At 45.5% G+C, this 24,220-nt stretch overlaps 2 protein-coding genes across 3 annotated transcripts in view; one reads left to right on the plus strand and one right to left on the minus strand.

Moving 5' to 3' along the window:
• Positions 1-3,038, plus strand: part of LOC139409213 (AN1-type zinc finger protein 5-like) — a 35,888-nt gene extending 32,850 nt beyond the window's left edge. The window contains exon 7 of the transcript XR_011634380.1: positions 2,991-3,038. The gene's annotated coding sequence lies outside the window, so the exon portion shown is untranslated. The remainder of the gene's footprint in view (positions 1-2,990) is intronic.
• Positions 3,039-9,883: 6,845 nt separating this feature from the next.
• The window catches only part of LOC139409216 (ral guanine nucleotide dissociation stimulator-like 1), a 37,391-nt gene continuing 23,054 nt past the window's right edge, over positions 9,884-24,220 (minus strand). For both annotated transcript variants that reach the window (XM_071154058.1, XM_071154059.1), the window contains exons 3-17: positions 22,204-22,412; positions 21,828-21,902; positions 21,442-21,635; positions 16,373-16,506; positions 15,555-15,874; positions 15,357-15,441; positions 15,157-15,246; positions 14,931-15,017; positions 14,676-14,708; positions 14,440-14,561; positions 14,213-14,302; positions 13,779-13,965; positions 13,320-13,568; positions 13,086-13,200; positions 9,884-13,002 (exon numbers count right to left, since the gene is read on the minus strand). In XM_071154058.1, the coding sequence (XP_071010159.1) occupies positions 12,815-13,002; positions 13,086-13,200; positions 13,320-13,568; positions 13,779-13,965; positions 14,213-14,302; positions 14,440-14,561; positions 14,676-14,708; positions 14,931-15,017; positions 15,157-15,246; positions 15,357-15,441; positions 15,555-15,874; positions 16,373-16,506; positions 21,442-21,635; positions 21,828-21,902; positions 22,204-22,412 (2,178 nt within the window). In that variant the 3' untranslated portion in view covers positions 9,884-12,814. The remainder of the gene's footprint in view (positions 13,003-13,085; positions 13,201-13,319; positions 13,569-13,778; positions 13,966-14,212; positions 14,303-14,439; positions 14,562-14,675; positions 14,709-14,930; positions 15,018-15,156; positions 15,247-15,356; positions 15,442-15,554; positions 15,875-16,372; positions 16,507-21,441; positions 21,636-21,827; positions 21,903-22,203; positions 22,413-24,220) is intronic.

Raw genomic sequence — 24,220 nt, forward strand, 5'->3', positions numbered from 1 at the left:
TAACAGAAAGTGGTGGAAATGACACAAATCCATTATCTTATTTGTTTTTACTTGACTTTTTAAAAACTTTAGGCTTATTTAATCATGTTTTAAATCAATTGAATCTAGAAAATTCTCCAAGGTGTGCGTGCACAAGTTGAAAACTAAGTAGTATTTGTCAGCACAGAGGTCACTGTCACGTTCTGACCTCTATTTCCTTTGTTTTTGTATTTATTTAGTATGGTCAGGGCGTGAGTTGGGTGGGCAGTCTATGTTTGTTTTTCTATGTTTTGGGGCAGTTCTATGTTTTCGGCCTAGTATGGTTCTCAATCAGAGGCAGGTGTCATTAGTTGTCTCTGATTGAGAATCATACTTAGGTAGCCTGGGTTTCACTGTGTGTTGGTGGGTGATTGTTCCTGTCTTTGTGTAGTGTTCACCAGATAGGCTGTATTAGGTTTCACGTTCCGTTTGTTGTTTTCGTATTCATTTAGTTATTTCATGTATCGTCATTTATTTCATTAAAATACAATGAACAACCACCACGCTGCGCTTTGGTCCGCCTCTACTTCACAACAAGAGAACCGTTACAGAATCACCCACCACAACAGGACCAAGCGGTGTGGTAATGGGCAAAGGAGAAAGCAGCAGCAGGAGCAGCGCAAGGAGGTATGGACATGGGAGGACGAATTAGACGGTAAAGGACCTTGGGCTCAGCCAGGAGAATATCGCCGCCCCAAGGAAGAACGGGAGGCGGCGAAAGCGGAGAGGCGCTGGTATGAGGAGGCAGCGCGGCGTCGTGGATGGAAGCCCGGGAGTCAGCCCCAAAAATTTATTGGGGGGGGGCTAACAGGGAGTATGGCTACGCCAGGTAGGAGACCTGAGCCAACTTCCTGTGGTTACCGGGGGGCTAGAGAGACCGGGCAGGCACCGTGTTATGCTGTGGAGCGCACGGTGTTTCCAGCTCCGCGTATCGGCCGGGCTAGAGTGGGCATCGAGCCAAGTGCCATGAAGCCGGCTCTACGCATCTGGTCTCCAGTGCGTCTCCTTGGTCCGGCTTACATGGCACCAGCCTTGCGCACGGTGTCCCCGGTTCGCCTGCATAGCCCAGTGCGGGCTATTCCACCTCGCCGCACTGGCAGGGCGACCGGGACCATTCAACCGGGTAAGGTTGGGCAGGCTCGGTGCTCAAGAGCTCCAGTGCGCCTGCACGGCCCGGTCTATCCGTCACCACCTCCACACCCCAGCCCTCCGGTGGCAGCTCCCCGTACCAGGCTGTCTCTCCGGCCCATCCGTCCAGAGCCTTCCTCCTCTCCAGCGCTGCCGGAGTCTCCCGCCTCTCCGGCGCTACCAGAGCCTTCCTCCTCTCCAGCGCTGCCGGAGTCTCCCGTCTGTCCGGCGCCTCTGCCGGAGTCTCCCGTCTGTCCGGCGCCTCTGCCGGAGCCTCCCGCCTGTCCGGCGCCTCTGCCGGAGCCTCCCGCCTGTCCGGCGCCTCTGCCGGAGCCTCCCGCCTGTCCGGCGCCTCTGCCGGAGCCTCCCGCCTGTCCGGCGCCGCTGCCGGAGCCTCCCGCCTGTCCGGCGCCTCTGCCGGGGTCTCCCGTCTGTCCGGCGCCTCTGCCGGAGCCTCCCGCCTGTCCGGCGCCTCTGCCGGAGCCTCCCGCCTGTCCGGCGCCTCTGCCGGAGCCTCCCGCCTGTCCGGCGCCATCGGAGCTTCCCGTCTGCCCAGCGCCATCTGAGCTTCCCGTCTGCCCAGCGCCATCTGAGCTTCCCGTCTGCCCAGCGCCGCCAGTGCCGCCCGTCTGCCCAGCGCCGCCAGCGCCGCCCGTCTGCCCAGCGCCGCCAGTGCCGCCCGTCTGCCCAGTGCCGCCCGTCTGCCCAGCGCCGCCAGTGCCGCCCGTCTGCCCAGCGCCGCCAGTGCCGCCCGTCTGCCAGGAGCCGCCAATGCCGCCCGTCTGCCAGGAGCCGCCAATGCCGCCCGTCAGCCAGGGGCCGCCAGTGCCGCCCGTCAGCCAGGGGCCGCCAGTGCCGCCCGTCAGCCAGGGGCCGCCAGTGCCGCCAGTCAGCCAGGGGCCGCCAGTGCCGCCAGTCAGCCAGGGGCCGCCAGTGCCGCCAGTCAGCCAGGGGCCGCCAGTGCCGCCAGTCAGCCAGGGGCCGCCAGTGCCGCCAGTCAGCCAGGGGCCGCCAGTGCCGCCAGTCAGCCAGGGGCCGCTAGAGCCCCTCCGCCCGGAGCAGCTGCCCCTCTGTCCCGAGCAGCTGCCCCTCTGTCCCGAGCTGCTGCCGCCCTTCTGTCCCGAGCTGCTGCCGCCCCTCGGTCCCGAGCAGCTGCCGCCCCTCTGTCCCGAGCTGCTGCCGCCCCTCTGTCCCGAGCAGCTGTCCCTCTGTCCCGAGAAGCTGCTCCTCTGTCCCAAGCAGCCCCTCTGTCCAGTGGGGTCATTGAGAGGGGTGGGCATGGTGAGTAAGCCACGGAGGCGGACAATAAGGCGGACTGAGACAATGGCGAAGTGGGGTCCGCGTCCCGCGCCAGAGCCGCCACCGCGGACAGACGCCCACCCAGACCCTCCCCTATAGGTCAAGGTTTTGCGGCCGGAGTCCGCACCTTTGGGGGGGGGTACTGTCACGTTCTGACCTCTATTTCCTTTGTTTTTGTATTTATTTAGTATGGTCAGGGCGTGAGTTGGGTGGGCAGTCTATGTTTGTTTTTCTATGTTTTGGGGCAGTTCTATGTTTTCGGCCTAGTATGGTTCTCAATCAGAGGCAGGTGTCATTAGTTGTCTCTGATTGAGAATCATACTTAGGTAGCCTGGGTTTCACTGTGTGTTGGTGGGTGATTGTTCCTGTCTTTGTGTAGTGTTCACCAGATAGGCTGTATTAGGTTTCACGTTCCGTTTGTTGTTTTCGTATTCATTTAGTTATTTCATGTATCGTCATTTATTTCATTAAAATACAATGAACAACCACCACGCTGCGCTTTGGTCCGCCTCTACTTCACAACAAGAGAACCGTTACAGTCACAGACATATATACACTGCTCAAAGAAATAAAGGGAACACTAAAATAAAACATCCTAGATCTGAATGAATGAAATATTCTTATGAAATACTTCTTTACATAGTTGAATGTGCTGACAACAAAATCACACAAAAATGATCAATGGAAATCAAATTTATCAACCCATGGAGGTCTGGATTTGGAGTCACACTCAATATTAAAGTGGAAAACCACACTACAGGCTGATCCAACTTTGATGTAATGTCCTTAAAACAAGTCTAAATGAGGCTCAGTAGTGTGTGTGGCCTCCACGTGCCTGTATGACCTCCCTACAACGCCTGGGCATGCTCCTGATGAGGTGGCGGATAGTCTCCTGAGGGATCTCCTCCCAGACCTGGACTAAAGCATCCGCCAACTCCTGGACAGTCTGTGGTGCAACGTGGCGTTGGTGGATGGAGCGAGACGTGATGTCCCAGATGTGCTCAATTGGATTCAGGTCTGGGGAACGGGCGGGCCAGTCCATAGCATAAATGCCTTCCTCTTGCAGGAACTGCTGACACACTCCAGCCACATGAGGTCTAGCATTGTCTTGCATTAGGAGGAACCCAGGGCCAACCACACCAGCATATGGTCTCACAAGGGGTCTGAGGATCTCATCTCGGTACCTAATGGCAGTCAGGCTACCTCTGGTGAGCACATGGAGGGCTGTGCGGCCCCCCAAAGAAATGCCACCCCACACCATGACTGACCCACCGCCAAACCAGTCATGCTGGAGGATGTTGCAGGCAGCAGAACGTTCTCCACAGCGTCTTCAGACTGTCACGTCTGTCACATGTGCTCAGTGTGAACCTGCTTTCATCTGTGAAGAGCACAGGGCACCAGTGGCGAATTTGCCACTCTTGGTGTTCTCTGGCAAATGCCAAACGTCCTGCACGGTGTTGGGCTGTAAGCACAACCCCCACCTGTGGATGTTGGGCCCTCATACCACCCTCATGGAGTCTGTTTCTGACCGTTTGAGCAGACACATGCACATTTGTGGCCTGCTGGAGGTCATTTTGCAGGGCTCTGGCAGTGCTCCTCCTTGCACAAAGGTGGAGGTAGCGGTCCTGCTGCTGGGTTGTTGCCCTCCTACGGCCTCCTCCACGTCTCCTGATGTAATGGCCTGTCTCCTTGTAGCGCCTCCATGCTCTGGACACTACGCTGACAGACACAGCAAACCTTCTTGCCACATCTCGCATTGATGTGCCATCCTGGATGAGCTGCACTACCTGAGCCACTTGTGTGGGATGTAGACTCCGTCTCATGCTACCACTAGAGTGAAAGCACCACCAGCATTCAAAAGGGACCAAAACATCAGCCAGGAAGCATAGGAACTGAGAAGTGGTCTGTGGTCCCCACCTGCAGAACCACTCCTTTATTGGGGGTGTCTTGCTAAATGCCTATAATTTCCACCTGTTGTCTATTCCATTTGCACAACAGCATGTGAAATTTATTGTCAATCAGTGTTGCTTCCTAAGTGGACAGTTTGATTTCACAGAAGTGTGATTGACTTGGAGTTACATTGTGTTGTTTAAGTGTTCCCTTTATTTTTTTGAGCAGTGTATATATGTACAACATTTAAAAAATGATCCTATACGATACCAGGAACATCTGCAAAAAGACAGGGAGAGATACGAAGAAAAAAGAGAAGGGAGAAGTGAAACAAAGAAGCAAGAGATGGCAATGGAAATGCAACCAACGGAATAGAAGACAGACTTTAAAGAGAACAGTTGCAATGGAGACCTACCTATCAGGCAACACATCACCTCAGTCACCAGATGACCTGCAGCCAGAACATGAGGCCATCATACCTGCCCCTAACTTACCTACCCCTGATGCACACCCTGATACCCCTTCCTCATCGTCTGCAACAGGAAGGAGAAGTCAAATACTTGCTGGAAGGAAAAAGGTTGGAAGAGGTCGCTCAAAAGCATACAGAGATCTTAGTATGACAAATGTCAAACTTGATAAATCTTTACGGAAAGCTGAGAAATACAAAAAAAGGTCTGATCGACGGATGAATAAAATGGAGAGACAAGATTCCCCAAAGACAAAGACAAAACACCAAATGAAGGGAACTCCGAAGAACCTGAGAAGGATTTTATTGTTTCAAAATGCCATCATTGCAGAGTTAAAACAAAAGTATAAAACAATTTGCAGTGACAAGGACAAACAAGTGGCTTCAAAAATGCTCAGATGCAACATCCTGAGAAAGTATGGCCTGGTCAAAGCCCCAAACAGAGAATTTGGATTTTCAGCAAAAGAAATGAGGGCAAATGGAAACAGTCCATCAAGTCTTCAATACTGCAGGAAAAATTAGTGTAACAGAATTACAGAACTACTGCCACAGAAGAGAAAATCACTAGATTCTATGAACGGGATGTCAACAGTAGAGCAAACAGGGAAAAAGGACACACTAACGAGGAACAAGAAATAAAAGCAGAAGCGCTTCTTGATTGGCACAATTCAGAACCTTGATCTGAATTTTAAGACGGAATATTCAGAAATGTAAATGTCCTACTGTGAATTCTGCAAAAGACGTCCTTTTGGGTTGTCAAGCCAACAGTCCAGGATAGGGACACATGGCTCTGCAAAACCCACGCCAACCTCCAATTCATGGAGGACAAACTACAGCATCACAAAGTGATCAGCTGCAGCAACAATGACAACCTTATTGAGTCTTTGTGCTATGAGAACCTGAAGAAAGAGTGCATGTAGACAGAGTTCTCCCTAAAACAAAGCTGAAGAGAGAGAGAAGAAAAACAAAGAGGGAAACATGGAGAAGTTCACTGTACATTTGACAGTAAAATTGCATATTCTACTGGAGTACTTCTCCAAAGGATTGAAAGAGAAGTTGGGGAAACACGTGTACAACATTCAACACCAATACTCCAAACAGAGAATTAAAAGAGAATCTAGGGAAAGAGGAGATCATTGTGCATATTGACTTTGCAGAGAACTACATGTGTAAATACACCAGTGAATTCTAGCCAGTTCACTTTGTTTCCATGTTTTTTTTTTTTTTTTTACACAGATGTCATTTCCACCACACCTTGTCATTTCCACCACAGGTTTGAGGTAAATTTGTATATTATGTATAATTTACATACATTTATTTGTTTTAGATATGGAAATCATACAGTTGTTATCATAATCTCACAAAAAGGTTGGATGGAATATATTATTTTTCATGATAAATAAATGTTTTCAGCTGTCACCAAGGAAAGTTTATACATTCAGGCGTTGTGTTGAATTATGAATGTTAGGAAAACCTTAAAAATCACTTAAAATAACATTCAATACAAGTTCATGTACAAATGTATAAGAAATCCATTATAAATCAATTGTATGATATTTCATTGAACTAAAATGGATGTTTAATGACGTGATGGAAATGACATTTGTCTATGGCTGTCTAGGAAAAATGACAAAAATATATAAATTCCTGAATAGTACGATAGCAGCCATTATCAGATTTAGTTTCTAGACAAATCAAAGACAAGTACAATACTGGTAAAATGGTGTTTGCATAAGTTTTAATTTCTGAAAGACAAAGTGCTCGAAGTTGCAGAATCACCCAAGACTGAAAGGCTGTGAGATTGGCCATCCCACTGCTATTGTTCTAGATCAGTGCTATTCCAACTTTTTCAGCAGGGACACCATGTTTTTCACCAGAATTTCTGGGGACCCCATTTTCTCACAAGAATATCTCGTGACCCCTCCCCAAATCTAACAACACAACCTTAAAATCGGTGCATTTTGATTTTTGCATCAACAAATAACCAATTCATTACGTTTTCAAAATGAAAAGGAACCAATAAATATATTTACTCAATAAAATGTTATTTTCAATTATCTTTCTAAAAAACATTTGTATATTGTCCCATACAAGAATCTTACTCTTACCCCGCGATCCCGACTGAATACCACTGTTCTAGACAAACGTTAGGAGTATGCTAGTTGACAAGGCAGTGGATTTGGTTGGATAGTTGAACAGCTTGCTGAGGAGAGTGGAATGAGGGAGTTGGAGGTGGGGCTGTCTGTGGTTATAGGGAATGTCCCTCTGTGGTTACTCCTGGCACCTTTCATCGATTTAACCTTGGTGGAAAAGAGAAAAGATTGGGAACCACTGATTTCTGACCAAACTTTTTATAGTCCTGTACCCCTTCAAACATTCAACCTCCAGCTGTGTACCCCCTCTAGCACCAGGGTCAGCATACTCTCAAATGTTGTTTTTTTGCCATCATTGTAAGCCTGCCACACACACACACTATACGATACATTTCTTAAACATAAGGAGTGTGAGTTGTCGTCACAACCCGGCTCATGGGAAGTGACAAAGAGCTCTTATAGGACCAGGGCACAAATAATAATATAATCAATAATTTAGCTCATTATTTAACCATCTTACATATAAAACCTTATTTGTTAATCAAAAATTGTGAATAACTCACCACAGGTTAATGAGAAGGGTGTGCTTGAAAGGATGCACATAACTCTGAAATGTTGGGTTGTATTGGCGTGAGTCTCAGTCTTAAATCATTTTCCAAACACAGTCTGTGCCTGTATTTAGTTTTCATGCTACTGAGTGCCGAGAATCCACACTTACATAGGTACATGGTTGCACAGGACATCAGTGTCGTAACAGCTCTGAGCGCAGCCCAATCCAGAAATCTGTCAGTGGCTTCTGATTAAATTACATTTTCACAGAACCACTTGTTGCAATTTCGATGCATCTCTCCTGTTCAGATTTAGGTAAGTGGACTGGAGGCAGGGCATGAAAGGGATAACAAATTCAGTTGTTTGTGTCATCCGTTTCGGGAAAGTACCTGCGTAATTGCGCACCCAACTCACTCAGGTGCTTCGCTATATCACATTTGACATTGTCCGTAAGCTTGAGTTCATTTGCACACAAAATAATCATACAACGATGGAAAGACCTGTGTGTTGTCCTTGTTAATGCAGACAGAGAAGAGCTCCAACTTCTTAATCATAGCCTCAATTTTGTCCCGCACACTGAATTTAGTTGCGGAGAGTCCCTGTAATCCTAGATACAGATCATTCAGGCGAGAAAAAAACATCCCCCAGATAGGCCAGTCCTGTGAGAAACTTGTCATCATGCAAGCGGTCAAACAAGTAAAAATTTTGGTCTGTAAAGAAAACTTTAAGCTCGTCTCTCAATTTTAAAAAACGTGTCAATACTTTGCCCCTTGATAACCAGCACACTTCTGTATGTTGTAAAAGCGTTACATGGTCGCTGCCCATATCATTGCATAGTGCAGAAAATACACGAGAGGTCAGGGGTCTTGCTTTAATTAAGTTAACCATTTTCACTGTAGTGTCCAAAACGTCTTTCAAGCCATCAGGCATTCCCTTGACAGCAAGAGCCTCTCGGTGGATGCTGCAGTGTACCCAAGTGGCGTCGGGAGCAACTGCTTGCACGCGCATTACCACTCCACTATGTCTTCATGTCATGGCTTTTGCGCCATCATTACAGATACCAACACATCTTGACCACCAAAGTCCATTCGATGTCACAAAGCTGTCCATTACTTTAAAAATATCCTCTCCTCTTGTCCTGGTTTCCAGTGGTTTGCAGAAGAGGATGTCTTCCTTAATTGACCCCCCATAAACGTAACGGACATATACCAGGAGCTGTGCCAGGCACACCTAGTCTGTTGACTAATCCGGCTGTAACGCATAGAATTCACTTGTATGCGAAGCAGTAATTGTTTCAAAACATCTCCTGCCATGTCACTGAAGCGTCGTGAAACAGTGTTGTTTGGTGAAGGAATTATCTGTATAGTTTTTGGGGCCTTTTTCCCCTGCATTGTCCCAGCTATATCCAGTAGGAATAATTAAGTCCTCCACAATTGTAGGGGGCTTGCCTGTCCTAGCCACTCAGTAGCTCACCATATAAGACACTTCTAACCCCTTCTTATTAATGGTATCTGTTGCTTTTATACGTCTTACTACTTGAAAGTCGTTTTAAATCTCACTCAAAAAACTCCTGTGGCTTATTTGTCAAATTGCCATGTTTTGTTTCTAAATGTCTGCGCACGAGTGAAGGTTTCATCAAGTTGTGAGATAATACTTTTTGCACATATAACACTGTGGCTGAGGAAAGGCACTACTCCCAATATAAGTGAACCCCAAATCAATGTAGCTCTCATATTTGCACCTCTTCGATGGTCCAATGTCCCTGTCTGTTGTTCGGTGCTTCCCGGGTAAGGGGGCAGTAGCTCTTCTGCTATGGAGAATTGAGAGACTGGGTGTAGTAGTGCATTTATACTGGGTCCCAGCCCATTCAGGTGTGGGAGGACATTTAGTAGCCAAGAGGGCTTTAAAACAAGATACAACTTATATTCGTGCCCCATTGGGTAGAGGTGAGGCCAAATGTTATAAGTTAGTAGGGATCTTCTTTATCGTCGTAGTAGCACATGATTAGGTAAATGTTTAAATGTTTGTTTTCTTTTATTGGAAAGTCTACAGGCTGTGATTGACCACAAACCCCACCGCATGCACCTCTAACGTTTGTTTTGCAGATCACCATTATTTACATTGGAGTCGTTTAGCAGACACTCTAATCCAGTGGCAATGAATTTCTATGAAATTGCACATGAACAGGATGTAGCTTCGAGAGGAGAGGTCATGACTGCATTGAAGTCAGTAGAAATGCCTTAAACGATTTACAAAGCCCACAAATGATATGGTGCACTAGCTTTACAGGACTTCATAGTTACTTGTCATCTCATTGTAACATTTTATGGTGAAGAAATGACCAAGTATATTGTTAAATGGTAATTACAGAGTAATAATTTGAACTATCGTTCAACTCTGGAAATCTTTTTTGTTCAAGGTCAAACAAAAAGACAAATCATAGTAATGATAATAATTTATTTAGGTAGAGAATTCTTTGGCAGTGAAGAAGTACACAAAGTTCATGAGAGAAAAATCACAAGTGCTGAATGAGAATCAAGATAGGAGGAAATCGACCACAGAGTAAACCTTGCCCAGCCTTTTGTATGACCAATAACAGATCAGTACACTGTGTTCAGTGAGATGGCCAGAATGTCAGTATTAGAGAACGAGTGTTATAACCATAACCACAGTGTGCAAGGAGAGAATAGGTATTTATGGCACAGGAGGGACAGCATTCAGTGTGTGTGTGTGTGTGAGACCGATGGGGTGGTGGTGTTAATGCTGGTTAGGCAGTGTGTGGGAGCCAGTAAGGGTTTCTGTTAAAGTAGGAGTGTGTGTGTGTGTGTGTGTGTGTGTAGGCCTGGGCACAGGAGGAACTGAGTTAGTGTCATAGTGTGGGCTGGTGTGATTTATTTTCTTCATATTGTCTGTGACTCAAACTATTGGGAGTGAGTGATTGGCTGTGGCTCGGTGCACAGGTGGCTGCAATGTTGAGACTGTTGTAAGAGCAGACATGACTGCCTATTCCGAATGACAATTTCCATCTGAACGTTTATGCAAACGCAGTACTTGAATGTCATTTTTCACCACAAAATGGGCGGCTCCTTGTAGTACGTAAGCCTACCTAGTCGCTTGCTATGCCGATTTTCTCCACAAAAACATTGAAATGCAGCATATTATTCCTTTTGTGAGGGTGGGGGCACTGTTGTGTAGATAATGAGGCTGTATTTTACCACCAAACTCACTTGGTTGAAATTGAACCCAAAAAATGTGATTTTGTTCCTATCTCTTTTGGCACAAAGCTGTTTCACACACACTGATGTAGTGGTAGAAAAAAGTGGGGTTGCGGTGAAAAAAGTCAAGCTCCTTATACGTTGAATTAATTTTCCCGCAAAACATTTACCCTTCACTACACCACTGGTTTCACTAAATAATTAACTCTACATCTATCAATTTGCTTTAAAAATAAGCACCAGTGTTGCTATAAATCCGTGAAAACAAAAGTGATCTGATGCTAAGAACTAAAGTAGCCTATTTTGCATTGATAACTAAATGTAATCTCAGCAACTGTTCAAACCATAAACATTATAGCCTTATTAGAATCCCCGACAAACATTATAGCCTTATTAGAATCCCCCCACAAAACATATTTTGTTTAGAAGTAATTACTTGATTTTAGGCTACTTCTAAAATGGTAAAACAGCTGCTAGCCATGTGCTTTTTCTCCATGAGCAAAAATGACCACTTTCTATTTTTAGCTGATATGGGAGCGAATACATTCAAGCAGCAGATTAAACTGGAATAATGTTGTAGGTTACACTGGCAAGTAGAAGAATATTTGCCAGGGCATTTATTTAATTATAAATTGGGAAGATGTGGGAAGATGGAAAGGCTAGCTTGCTGTTTTTAGCCTTCAGCCAACTGGCAGGCACAAAATGAGGTAATGTAAAACAAACCGAAACTTTCATTAGATTTAGCTATTATTCAAAAATGCAGTTGGTTTTCTTTTAAATTAGCCAACAGTGGTAGTTTTCAATGTGATTCTTCGTTTTATCACAAATGGGAAGAAAATCTCTGCTATTGCAGCCTTGTGAATGTTTATAAATCGGGGGTCTAGGAACACATGGACCGGCGAGGGTATCATGTTGCCAAACGGCGCTGCTCTAAAAAATTTGACTCCACCCAAGTGCACATGATAAGTGACGGAGTGTTCAGCAGATAGACCTTAACCCTGCACCCTCCTGAATAAGCCCCAGTACTCATTAATGTAATGTGCACCCACTGAGCACTGGAGTGGGAGTCTGTCCCTCTGTCACGATTCCAAATGAAGCACAGCAAATCTGGCACTGTCTTCTTTCTGACAATCTGAATTCACATATAATTTAAGAACATCATCCTTTGGAACCCTCTCCAAGTTTGATACATATACTTTTTTGTTCTGCCCTGTAAAAAACAGAGGAAAACAAAACTATACTTCATTTTGTGCAGAGGTGAAAAGAAGAAGAGCAGGTCACTCATTCCACCCATTTCCCACCTCCTGACGTCACCTAGCCATCAACAAGTGCATCTCTATCAGGACTGCTAATCAGCGCGGCAGGCCGCTCAATCCGGGCCTCACATAGAGACCCATCCTATGTGTCACTACACCCTACAGATGAGATAGGACAGCTAAGCAATTTCAAAAGGAAAGGACTTGTTAAAACCAAGTAGGAACCTATCAGAATGCCTCTATAATGGTATTCGTCACACAGCTCAGAATATTAGAAGCGCAGTCCGGTGTGTTACACACAGTGCACACAATGAGGTGAAGGAAACAAAGAAGAAAGATAGTGACATCACACAGCTCCTGTCAATCAATCACCCAGATTAATACTGACACAGGAGTTCATCATCATTAATAAAGGCAACAGGACTGGACATCGCAGTCTCACTCTCCTTCCCATCTCTGAATGGGAAACATAACAGGCATCACAGGAAAGAAGAGAGTTGATAAAAAAAAAGCTGAATACTGATGGAGGGCAGGAGTCACTCCTCCTGCATGTGCAAAACCTCTTCATGTGGAGAGCGGAAGGTTGCGGGGAGGGGGGCACTGTCTCGCTCTGCCAAAGGCATCTATATTCTATATGGCACTGAAGTCCCACTACACATCCATAATAGTCCATAGGGGTTGGGGGGTGGTAGGGACAGGGATTGGAAGGCCACAGGCTGCTTCTGGAGTTGGGGGATGTATGTGGGCACTGAGAGGTGGGGGTCCGATTGGGGATAGGGGTTTTGGGAATAGGGTATTCAGAGTCTCATTGACTTCAACTCACTCCCCCATGCTTCCTTCTCAGTCTCCCACCCCCTCCAGTCTGTGGTCCCTCCAGTCCTTGTGCCCCTGTCCTGGGAGTCACAGTGTGACCTTGCTGAGGCGCAGAGACAGGCTGGAGCGCTGCTGGGCGCGGGGGAGTGTGGAGGCGCAGCGACTTCTCAGCTGGACCGGCCTCCCCGCGGTGCCTCGCACACGTAGCAGGAAGTCAAAATTGGCTGAGGTGTTCATGGCGTAAAAGACGTTGGCGTTGTCTGGAATCACCAGCTCTGAAAAATGACGTTTTTTTAAGTGACTTTTTCACATCATCACAACTCAGAAGCTAAAAAGAGTGTCAGGGAGAATGTTGTACCTCTCTCGTCAGAGATGACCTGCACCAGCTCATATCCCTCCCCAGGCTCACTCTCCAGGTTGTGTTTGGCCACAGCTCTAGAAATCACTGCTGGAGTCTTATCCTGACTCGTCAACTGGGGAGGAAACAACATATTTTAATATCAAAATTAAATCAAAATCAGGATGAATCGTCACTTCTGAAACACCTTTAGAAGACATTTTTTATAATCTCACATCTTAACATGAGACGTACCAGGATGCTCTTGTAGAGGTTGCCATTGCCCTGCTCCAGGCTGACTCTGATGATGCAGGCGTCCTGGGCCTGGGTGTTGTAGGCCGGGGGCAGGGGGGAGGAGGGGGACATGGGTGTCAGGGAGACAGAGCGACGGTGCATGCAGGGTGGCCCGGGGAGAGAGGGAGAGGCTGGGGTCACTGGAACACTGGCTGATGATGAGGTGGTGTCCATGGAGTGGAGAGAAGTACAGGAAGAAGACTCGGACAACTGGAGAGACAGATGAAGCACAGTAATTAGCACATATACGACCTTCATATTGCCAACCTTTTGGAAAGAATTATAACTTTATTTGCACACATTGGTAAACAAAACACAGAATAGAAAGAAAATAAAACAATAGGGCTTGTGCAAAACCAACCAACTAAATACAACAAAAATGTATCAAGGCAAAAAAAAAAAAGTATCTTAGTGCCATACCTTGTTCTGCTGAGTGTCGGAGGTGTGTATAGGGGTCATGGCCATGCCATCGCTTTCTGAAGGGCTGGAGTCACTAGACGACACACTTACTGAGTCCATGCTCTCCCCAGAGCTGCCAGTAGGGGGCGACCGAGGTGTTTCCCTCAACGGGGAACTCGCTGCCGAGGAGTCTACACCCAGAAACAGTCTGACAGAGAAAAAAGTCAACAAAAAAACATCACAAAACAAAAAAGGACCAATATGTGTCAGATAGATCTAATATAAACAATGATTTAATGGAATTCTGTTAAAACATTCATATTATGGCAAAGGCTCCAAAACTGATAGTAGAATTCTACACCATTACAATATTGTCTATATTATTCAGGGTAGATTTATTGTAAATCAAAATATCAAGTACAGTATATGTTATAATTCCTCTAGAGTGTGCTTACAGGCTAAGTCTCTTGACCATGCTCTTGCGGGGTTTGGGTGAAGTAGGACTGCTGTCTCCCACTCCTTCAATGTCACAAGACATAGCATAGCTGCAAGAGAAACCGAAAAGAATCATGACATCACTGCTATCAGTCCACTTAGCCTGAGAAACAATCAGAAAGAGAGGACAGCAAGAGCTGATCTAGTGATATATATATATAGTGTGAATGATTGATGATGTTTGTACCTCTCCTCCTCACTGTGCTGGGGCTGGCTCTTGAACCAGCGCAGGAAGGCAGCGTCAGCACTCAGACAGTAGCTGTTACACGCAGACTGCAGCAGCTTGATCTGAGCAATCACCTCAAACTCCTGCAAGAGAGAGGTCAATGTCAATCATGTCAATTGAGCTGACACTGCCAACATTAATGACTTTTCCTAATCACCTAATTAGTGGTTTAGAAACAGGTTGAAAATGACACTCACCCTCCGTCTCTTCTCAAAGTTGATGAGCCCACCCTGCAGAAGACACAGAGGACACTGAAAGACTGAACTCTCATCCCACGCTGGGCTGGCTAGACAAACAGCAGTGGACTTCTCTAAAAACTGCCAAACTAATTCCTCACATACTCATGGAAACTCATGCTCTAGTTGCAAACAGTGGTCACAACACACAAGTCTCTACAACCAGAGTCTCTACACCCAAACAGAAGGAGTGAGTAGGATGATAGTAAGGCTCACCTCTACTAGGTCTGGTAGAGCAGTATCTAGCATGGTCAGGTCTGTCAGGAAGGTGCCCAGGTAAGGTATCGTCCCCTGCATGGCACCCTGGGAGGAGAGACAAAGCATTGGTATGTTTTAACCTATCAGCAAGCACAGCTAAGCTACTCACTTTTACCCCCTTCCTGAAAAGGAAACAAACAGGGCCGCGAACCCATAGTGGCTTGTAGCTTGCTCCATCGCTCACCATTTCCTTCTGCAGCTGGAGTCGTTTGTGAATGCGTTTCTGGTGCTCCTTAGCACAGCCTTCCAGATTGGCAAACTTAGAGGTGCCCTCCTGTAGGGGAAATATCAAATCACTACTAAAATCAATCAATTCATCATCAATTAACCACTTCCTCAACATCCACAATGTCTGGTATGCAGGCATTCCCAGAGCAGTCTCACCCTCATCAGCAGCTCTCGACTGGTCAAGTAGTTGTTGTGATCTGAGAAGATGTCTGATAGTTCCTCGAACGTAGAGATGCCGTCTCTGTGGAAATGACAGAGAAAGGTTAGAATTAAATTGGGAATGCATAAGAACTCTATCACATGAGTTGTGAGTGACTGATCAGTTCATATGCATTCAGCTTGTGAAACACCCACTTGTGCACGCAGGACCAGGCCCTCTTCAGTCTGTAGAGTGGGTTGGACTGCAGTGCAGATACGATGGCGTGCAACGAGGAGAAGTTCTTACGCATGCGACACTCCTGAGCGACGTCTATCCAGCGCTGGATGACCCGTGCCCTGAGGTGCGGGCGGATCTGGCGTCGGTGCAGTATGGTGCTGACCACACATGCTGCCACAGCATTGAACTGGGTGATGGTGGCACGGATGGTGGAAGCACTGTGCTTGTTTTGCTTCTTATCCCTCTGGGACCAGATGGAACCCAGACAGTGGTGAGGAACCACCTTCTTGAACAACAACTGGAAACAGACAAACAATGACACTATTAGTATTCAATCTTTTAAAGTAACTGTCCAGTGAAAATATTACTTTAAAAAAAGTGAATATTCTGCTAACGCATACCAAAAAATATTGTGGCCAAAGTATAAATTGGCAAAAAATATATATATTTTTTTAAACACACCTCAAAAAGAATTATCATAAAAATGCTTGCTATTTCCTCATAGAACATGAAGTCATGTTGGCTCATTGGCTGAGCTCGCCAAATCAGCGGTCTACTCGCAATAATATTTTGTTGGGGTCCGCACACACCCTAACAACACAGAAATGCTTATTTATAACCTACTTATCATTTTTTTAAAGGAAAACTACTCCACTCGTATTATAATTATTTATAGGTCGTATTTCATAGAAATATGGTAATACTGGACAGTTCCTTTATAATGTATATTTATCCTATATTGTTCAAATACATTGGAAACCCATACTCCCACCCAGCCTCCCTCAGGCTCTCTTACCGCATCCATATAGGTTAGCTGCTCGGCCACCAAATCTGCATCAAATGACAGGAAGTCTTCCTGGACCTCGATCTCCACTTCCTCATCCTCACCCAGGCAGAAGGAGCTGTTGCCATGGAAACCGCCAGAGAAACCTAGGAAGAGGAGAAATGATCAGATTAATGATTTCATTCATGATGGCAGGGTTGCCAACTTTTGAAGATTGCACTCCAAGCTATCTTCTTTCGTGAAATCCTTTGTGAATGTCATTGGCTCAAACCCCTAGCCTGGGTTAAAGTTAATTTTCTGCATTTCTACATATTTTCATATGGCTTAGGCCCATGACCAGGGTGGAATATATATGGTTTTTATTATTATTATTATTCAAGATTCTCTTACAGTTTGCAAAAATTTTTAAACAAAATCATTGTCACATGCACCAAATACAACAGGTGTAGAACTGACTGAAATGCTTACTAGCAAAGTACTTAACCAACAATGCAGTTAAGAAACATAAGAGTTAAGAAAATATTTACTAAATAAAGAAAATAAAAAGTAGCAATATAATGAGGCATATACACACATACATACACACACACACACAGGGGGTACCGAGTCAATGTGCGAGGGTACAGGCTAGTCGAGGTCATTGAGGTAATAAACGTCCTCTCACTGTCAACTGCGTTTATTTTCAGAAAACTTAACATGTGTAAATATTTGTATGAACATAAGATTCAACAACTGAGACAAACTGAACTTCTAACAGAAGTGGAATAATGTGTCCCTGAACAAAGAGGGGGTCAAAATCAAAAGTAGCCACTAGCTGCATTAAGTATCGTAGTGCACCTCCTCCTCATGGACTGCACCAGATTTGCCAGTTCTTGCTGTGAGATGTTACCCCACTCTTCCAGCAAGGCACCGGCAAGTTCTCTGACATTTTTTGGGGGGCCCTCCCCCTCCGATCCAACAGGTCCCAGGCGTGCTCAATGATATTGAGATACGGGCTCTTCACCGGCCATGGCAGAACACTGACATTCCTGTCTTGCAGGAAATCAGGCACAGAACGAGCAGTATGGCGGGTGGCATTGCAATGCTGGAGGGTCATGTCAGGATGAGCCTGCAGGAAGGGTACCACATGAGGGAGGAGGATGTCTTCCCTGTAACACACAGCGATGAGATTGCCTGCAATGACAACAAGCTCAGTCCGATGATGCTGTGACACACCGCCCCAGACCATGACGGACCCTCCACCTCCAAATCGATCCCGCTCCAGAGTACAGGCCTCAGTGTAGCGCTCATTCCTTCCACGATAAAAGCGATTCCGTACATCACCCCTGGTGAGACAAAACCACGACTCATCAGCGAAGAGCACTTTTTGCCAGTCCTGTCTGGTCCAGTGACGGTGAGTTTGTGCCCATAAGCGACGTTGTTGCCAGTGATGTCTGGTGAGGACCTGCCATACAACAGGCCTCCACCACTCAGCCCAGCCTCTCTCAGCCTATTGCAGACAGTCTGAGCACTGATGGAGGGATTGTGCGCCTGGTGTAACTCAGGCAGTTGTTGTTGCCATCCTGTACTGTCCCGCAGGTGTGATGTTCGGATATACCGATCCTGTGCAGGTGTTACATGTGGTCTGCCACTGCGAGGACAATTAGTTGTCCGTCCTGTCTCCCTGTAGCGCTGTCTTAGGCGTCTCACAGTACGGACATTGCAATTTATTGCCCTGGCCACATCTGCAGTCCTCATGCCTCCTTGCTGCATGTTTAAGGCAAATTCACACAGATGAGCAGGGACCATGGGCTTCTTTCTTTTGGTGTTTTTCAGAGTCAGTAGAAAGGCCTCTTTAGTGTCCTAAGTTTTCATAACTGTGACCTTAATTGCTTAAGCTGTTAGCTGTTAGTGTCTTAATGACCGTTCCACAGGTGCATGTTCATTGTTTATGGTTCATTGAACAAGCATGGGAAACAGTGTTTAAACCCTTTACAATGAAGATCTGTGAAGATATTTGGGTTTTTCCAAATTATCTTTGAAAGACACAGTCCTGAAAAAGAGACGTTCATTTTTTGCCGAGTTGTTGTACATGTCGGTAGAGGTAAAATGACTATGCATAGATAATAAACAGCAAGTAGCAGCAGCATTAAAAAAAAGAAGAAAAAAAAAAGGCAAATAGACCCGGGTAACCATTTGATTAGCTGTCAAGTAGTTTTATGGCTTGGGAGTAGAAGCTGTTAAGGAGCCTTTTGGCCCTAGACTTGGCGCTCTGGTACTGCTTGCCATGCAGTAGCAGAGAGAACAGTCTATGACTAGTGTGGTTGGAGTCTTTGGCAATTTTTTGTGCCTTCCTCTGACACCGCCTGGTATAGAGGTCCTGGATGGCAGGAAGCTTGGCCCCAGTGATGTACTGAGATGTAAGCAATACCTTCTGTAGTGCCTTCCGGTCAGATGTTGAGCAGTTGCCATACCAGGCGGTGATGCAACCAGTCAGAATGCTCTCGATGGTGCAGCTGTAGAACTTTGAGTATCTGAGGAGCCATGCCAAATCATTTCTGTGTCCTGAGGGGGAATAGGGGTTGTCGTGCCCTCTTCAAGACTGTCTTGGCGTGTTTGCCCCATGATAGTTTGTTGTTGATGTGACACCAAGGAACTTGAAGCTCTCGACCTTCTCCACTACAGCCCCGTCGCTGAGAATGGGGGCATGCTTGACCCTCCTTTTCCTGTAGTCCGCAAATACACACTCAAAATGACTTGGTTTGAAGTTACTCTGAAATTATTTGGGCATGAAATTTAGAGTATGCTAGCTAGGTAACATTGAATTACATTGGTTTTTGGTTAGAAAATGCTAATATTGGCCTCCTGAGTGGCGCAGTGGTCTAAGGCACTGCATCGCAGTGCTAGCTGTGCCACTAGAGATTCTGGGTTCAAGTCCAGGCTCTGTCGCAGCCAGCCACGACCGGGAGTCCCATGGGGCGGCGCACAATTGGCCCAGCGTCGTCCGGGTTAGGGAGGGTTTGGACGGCAGGGTTATCCTTGTCTCATCGCGCACTAGTGACTCCTGTGGCGGGCTCCGTGCACGCTGACAGTCGCCAGGTGTAGTGTGTTTCCTCCGACACATTGGTGTGGCTGGCTTGTGTCAAGAAGCAGTGCGCCGTGTTTGGGTTGTGTTTCGGAGGACGCATGGCTCTCGACCTTCGCCTCTCCCGAGTCCGTACGGGAGTTGCAGCGATGAGACAAGACTGTAACTACCAATTGGATACAATGAAATTGGGGAGAGAAAAGGGGTGGAAATACAAAGAAAAAGAGCTAGTATTAATGGTTGGCGGCAGTGGCTAACCATAGGATGGATTGCAGACTCTCCTTGTCCCTAAGAAACAAACATGTAAATATGTAATTCATTTGTGTGAACTATCCCTTTAAAATAGGACCGTAGAAAATCCTGCCTAGAAGTAGCACTCCAAAGGGGCTGGCCACCCCTGATCTGGGGGTTTCAATATATTAATGTGACTTAATTTGATTTCTGCACAGTAGCCCACATTCAAGAAAAATCTCATGAATATCAATCTTCAGGTGTTTTGAGGCTGATTTGCAAAACCTTGCCATCATCTTACTCTACATTAGGCAAGATATTTTCCATTTGTGTCTACCATCTTGGGCACAATACTAAAATGACAAAACAGAATATTTGAGGCAAGGGGCATTTCAACATAGCACATTTTCCTTTTTTACCCCATTGTAGGGGATGGCAATTGTTCTAATGACTTACAGCAGCTATTGTAAAATACAAAATAAATTAAAACAGAGATTAAAATATCCTGAAGACAAGAGGACATAGCTTAAATCTGCCCCTACACCAAACCCAAATTATCTTTCAATGTATTGTTGTCCCCCCACAACAATCATAAACACATTTGGGTTCACAATTTGTTTGTGCAAAATAATGTTTATAATACATACAAATCAAGTCACCTTACCAAGATTCCTGCTGAACGCAGCCTTTTCGTTGTTGCAGCCAAACAAAGTAAATAATGTAGCATATGGATCTGCGCTCATGCAAGTGGTGGATTCAATCACTATAGTAGGCTAGGCTATATTATCACATGCTGTCAAAAGTATTCTGCGACAGGAGTGACAGAAAATTCACTTGTTGACAATTATGCGTAGAAAACAGCGCTACAAGTTGCCGTGCTGCTCTTCTGAAAATGTTGTTCACCAACTTTGATCAGCGGAGAACAAAAGTGCCAATCCAGTCTGCGGTGGTGCTCCCATAGAAAAGCTGCTCCACGCTAATCGTGAGGGACATTTTTTTTTTTAACCAACGGGCATCCATTCGCCTTGGTCCTGGACCCTCACTAAACTAATCACAGGCGTCAATCTACTGCGGTTCACAATGTGGAGGTAGGAAAATTATGGATCTCCCGGGTGAAGGTGCTGCAGCTACAACGCTTATGATATACAGTTGAAGTCGGAAGTTTACATACACTTAGGTTGGAGTCATAAAAACTTAGTTTTTCAACAACTCCACACATTTCTTGTTAACAAACTATAGTTCTGGCAAGTCTTTTAGGACATCTACTTTGTGCATGACACAAGTCATTTTTCCAACAATTGTTTACAGACAGATTATTTAACTTATAATTCACTATCACAATTCCAGTGGGTCAGAAGTTGACATACACCAAGTTGACTGTGCCTTTAAACAGCTTGGAAAATTCCAAAAAATGATGTCATGGCTTTAGAAGCTTCTGATAGGCTAATTGACATCATTTGAGTCAATTGGAGATGTACCTGTGGATGTATTTCAAGGCCTACCTTCAAACTCAGTGCCTCTTTGCTTGGCATCATGGGAAATGCCGATTTGGAGGCACAATTGAAAAGTTAACGCACTGTATTAAATCAGAAAATGAAAGCAGCAGGCCTACTTTTTTAAATGCATGAGAAATAAGGTGTGGCGTGTGAAGAGGGGCAAATATGTCTCACACACACCCAATGGAGAGAAAGAGATAGGGAGAGGGATAGAGACATAGATAAAAAGACTAAAGAATTGAGGGAGGATAGAGTACTAATTAACTAGATATCTTAGACTGTTCACCCACCCTCGGAGTCTGGATCCAGACTGGCCTCGGCTTGTAGCTGCCCCAGTAGACTCTGGGCTCTACGAATGGGCTCCGATCCAGGCAGGGCCCTCTGTAGATAGGCCATGACTCTGTGGAGGCAGGGGTAAGATGGAGGCTCCTGGAAGTCCTCTGGACACTGGTCCAGCCAGACTCGAAGGATGGAGGCCAGGGCACTGAGGGTGAGGAGGGAAGGGGGGCAGAGATAAAGTCAAGGAAGCCTGCTCGGAGCAAGCTTCTGCTGACAGAGGGAAAGGCAGACTGAGGAGCTACACAGTAACAACCCAGCAGCAACTCGGCTTGAATCCATATGGAAAGCAATTACAGACAGACAGACTAAGAAAGTAGGAGATGTTGAGAAATCTTACGTTCGAACGGCTCCTTTGGTTTCAGAGGGTCTACATCGCTCCATCGGTCCTTCACTATCCTCTGGAATTCCATATCTGAGAAAAAGAACCAGATAAAATAACATTTCAGCATCAATGTCTACCATCAGTCTGTAAAAGAAGTGAGACCAATAGGTTTCCTTAGCCTCTCAATGTAGAGCGGCAGTGTTCTTCAGTCACAGTGTGTCACAGCCCAACACTTATACATAAAATTGACCTCATAAAAATCATGTTGATTAGCTAAATTATTTTGAACCAGGTCTTATGGCTGTGAGAAAAGCCTGAACACACTTGGGCCCACTAGGACCAGGAGTTGCCAGCCTCTGCTGTACACTACAGCCCCCAGACCCAGACGTACTTGTCCAACAGCAGCTGCAGCACGGTGTGTGTGCTGGCGAAGGCGCGGTACGTGGACAGGAAGATGCTGGTGTAAGTGAGGTCATTGTCCCCGAACGCCGTCAGCAGGGTCTCCACCAGCCGTTCCAGCGTTCCCGCACGGATACTCCGGATCTTACAGGTTTCCAGCTGGCTCACTGTGTGGCCAGGGGGCAGCCGGTCCCCCTCAGCCTGTGATCAGACAAGATTGAAAGAACCAAGGATATTAGAACGGGGAGAGAAATGGAGGGAGAGAGAGGTGTTGAGACAAAGGTACCCTATATTTAATTCTTAAGCAGATGTGTCTGAGTATTGTGTCTGCTGGGAGAACAATTAGAAGAGAGGAGAGAGATATTTGGTGCTGCTAGCACACTAACAGGAAACTCTCCAATCTGCTTCTAATCACGGAGTGGAGCACCCCTCCTCCACCCTGTCCTCTGGCTGAGAGGGAGGCAAAGAGGACAGCAGACTCAGTCCAACTCACAGTAGCTCTCCACTCTCAAAGTCAGTACTGCTCTCTGGCAAAAATCTCACCACAAATGTACTGACTGTCAAGTACCAAACACATACATTCACATTTGTATAGCATTTCTTCAGATAGCACTCTATGGGCAGTGCCACAACAGTAAACAAAGCACCAGTGTGGCACTGTGGCTCGCTGTTTACATTATCTTGCTTTTCCACTAAAGAAATGAAGGGATTACAATCACCAACAACCAAGAGACAATCAACAGAACAGACAATCGTCTTGTTTTCACTAGCTTACTCATACATTCACATATACAGAACTCCCACTCACTCCCACTCAGGGGCTACAATAAACAAGCACTCCAAATGTATACTGCCATATGATAATGTGGGGCAGTTGTTCTCATCCATATGCTTTGCTTTAACAGGATGCAACATGCAGGGAAAGAAGAATTATGGTGGCAGTTGGATCGTTCCACTTCAAAAAGCACAAGAAAGACGATTTCAACACCCACCATCTCAGATTGTTCTGAAATCGTTTCGGTTGTTAGAAACAGATAAGCATTAGCATTCCTGCAAAAAAATATATATATACATATATATATATAATTTTTTTCCCTGAGAAATTAAGCTGATTGATTGCACACAAATTGACCATTTTCATTTCTAGGATTCATATAACATTCAATATTCAACAATTATAGTACCCAACATCCTATTTGGACCTAACTTTTTTCTAACAATGTGTAAGACATGAGGACTCCAAAGAAGTGGTCAATAACCATCCACAGACACACCAACAACGAGTATATTGGATCAATTCTCTATGTTTGACAAGTAGTATGCCGCTGCAGCTCAGAGTATTGTTTCTTAATCCTATGTCATGATTTCTTAGTGAATTTGGTGATGGTTTCTTTCCCCTGTTCAGAGAAATTAGTCATTGAAGTTGTTGGGTGTATGTCCCACCCTACATCCTGATAATACCAGGTTCTGACCACTAGATGGCGCTGTTCTTGCCATTAGACATTTTTTTAAAGAATCCCCCCCATTGTTAAAGGGATAGTTCACCCAAAATCACAACATTCATTTTTTTTCTTCTTCTTTTTCTTACCCTGTAAGCAGTCTATGGGCCAGGTATGACAGCAACCCATGCTTTGGGTTTGTTTACCTGGCCACAATTTCAAATGCTTTTTGGCATTTGTGGCACAAATCCAATGCAAGTCAATGGTAACTATATTAGCATTTCCGCACTTCTTATCCCAAAAAATCTATAAGTAATATCCTTGAGTTACACAATCAATTTCTAGATACTTTAGGATGATTTGCAAGAAAATGCTAGCATAAGTACCATTGACTTGCATTGAATTTGTGACAAAAATGCTAAATAAGTTTGCATTTTAAACAGTGACTTTAATGACTCATTTGTCTGACCAGGTGGGGGGGGGGGGACAAGTTCACTGAGAATACATTACATAGGATGAAAAAAAACAATAAACAATACTCTGAGCTCCATACTGGTCATCAAACAGAGG

Source organism: Oncorhynchus clarkii, chromosome 5 (genome assembly GCF_045791955.1).
Source record: "Oncorhynchus clarkii lewisi isolate Uvic-CL-2024 chromosome 5, UVic_Ocla_1.0, whole genome shotgun sequence".
Classification (NCBI taxonomy): domain Eukaryota; kingdom Metazoa; phylum Chordata; class Actinopteri; order Salmoniformes; family Salmonidae; genus Oncorhynchus; species Oncorhynchus clarkii.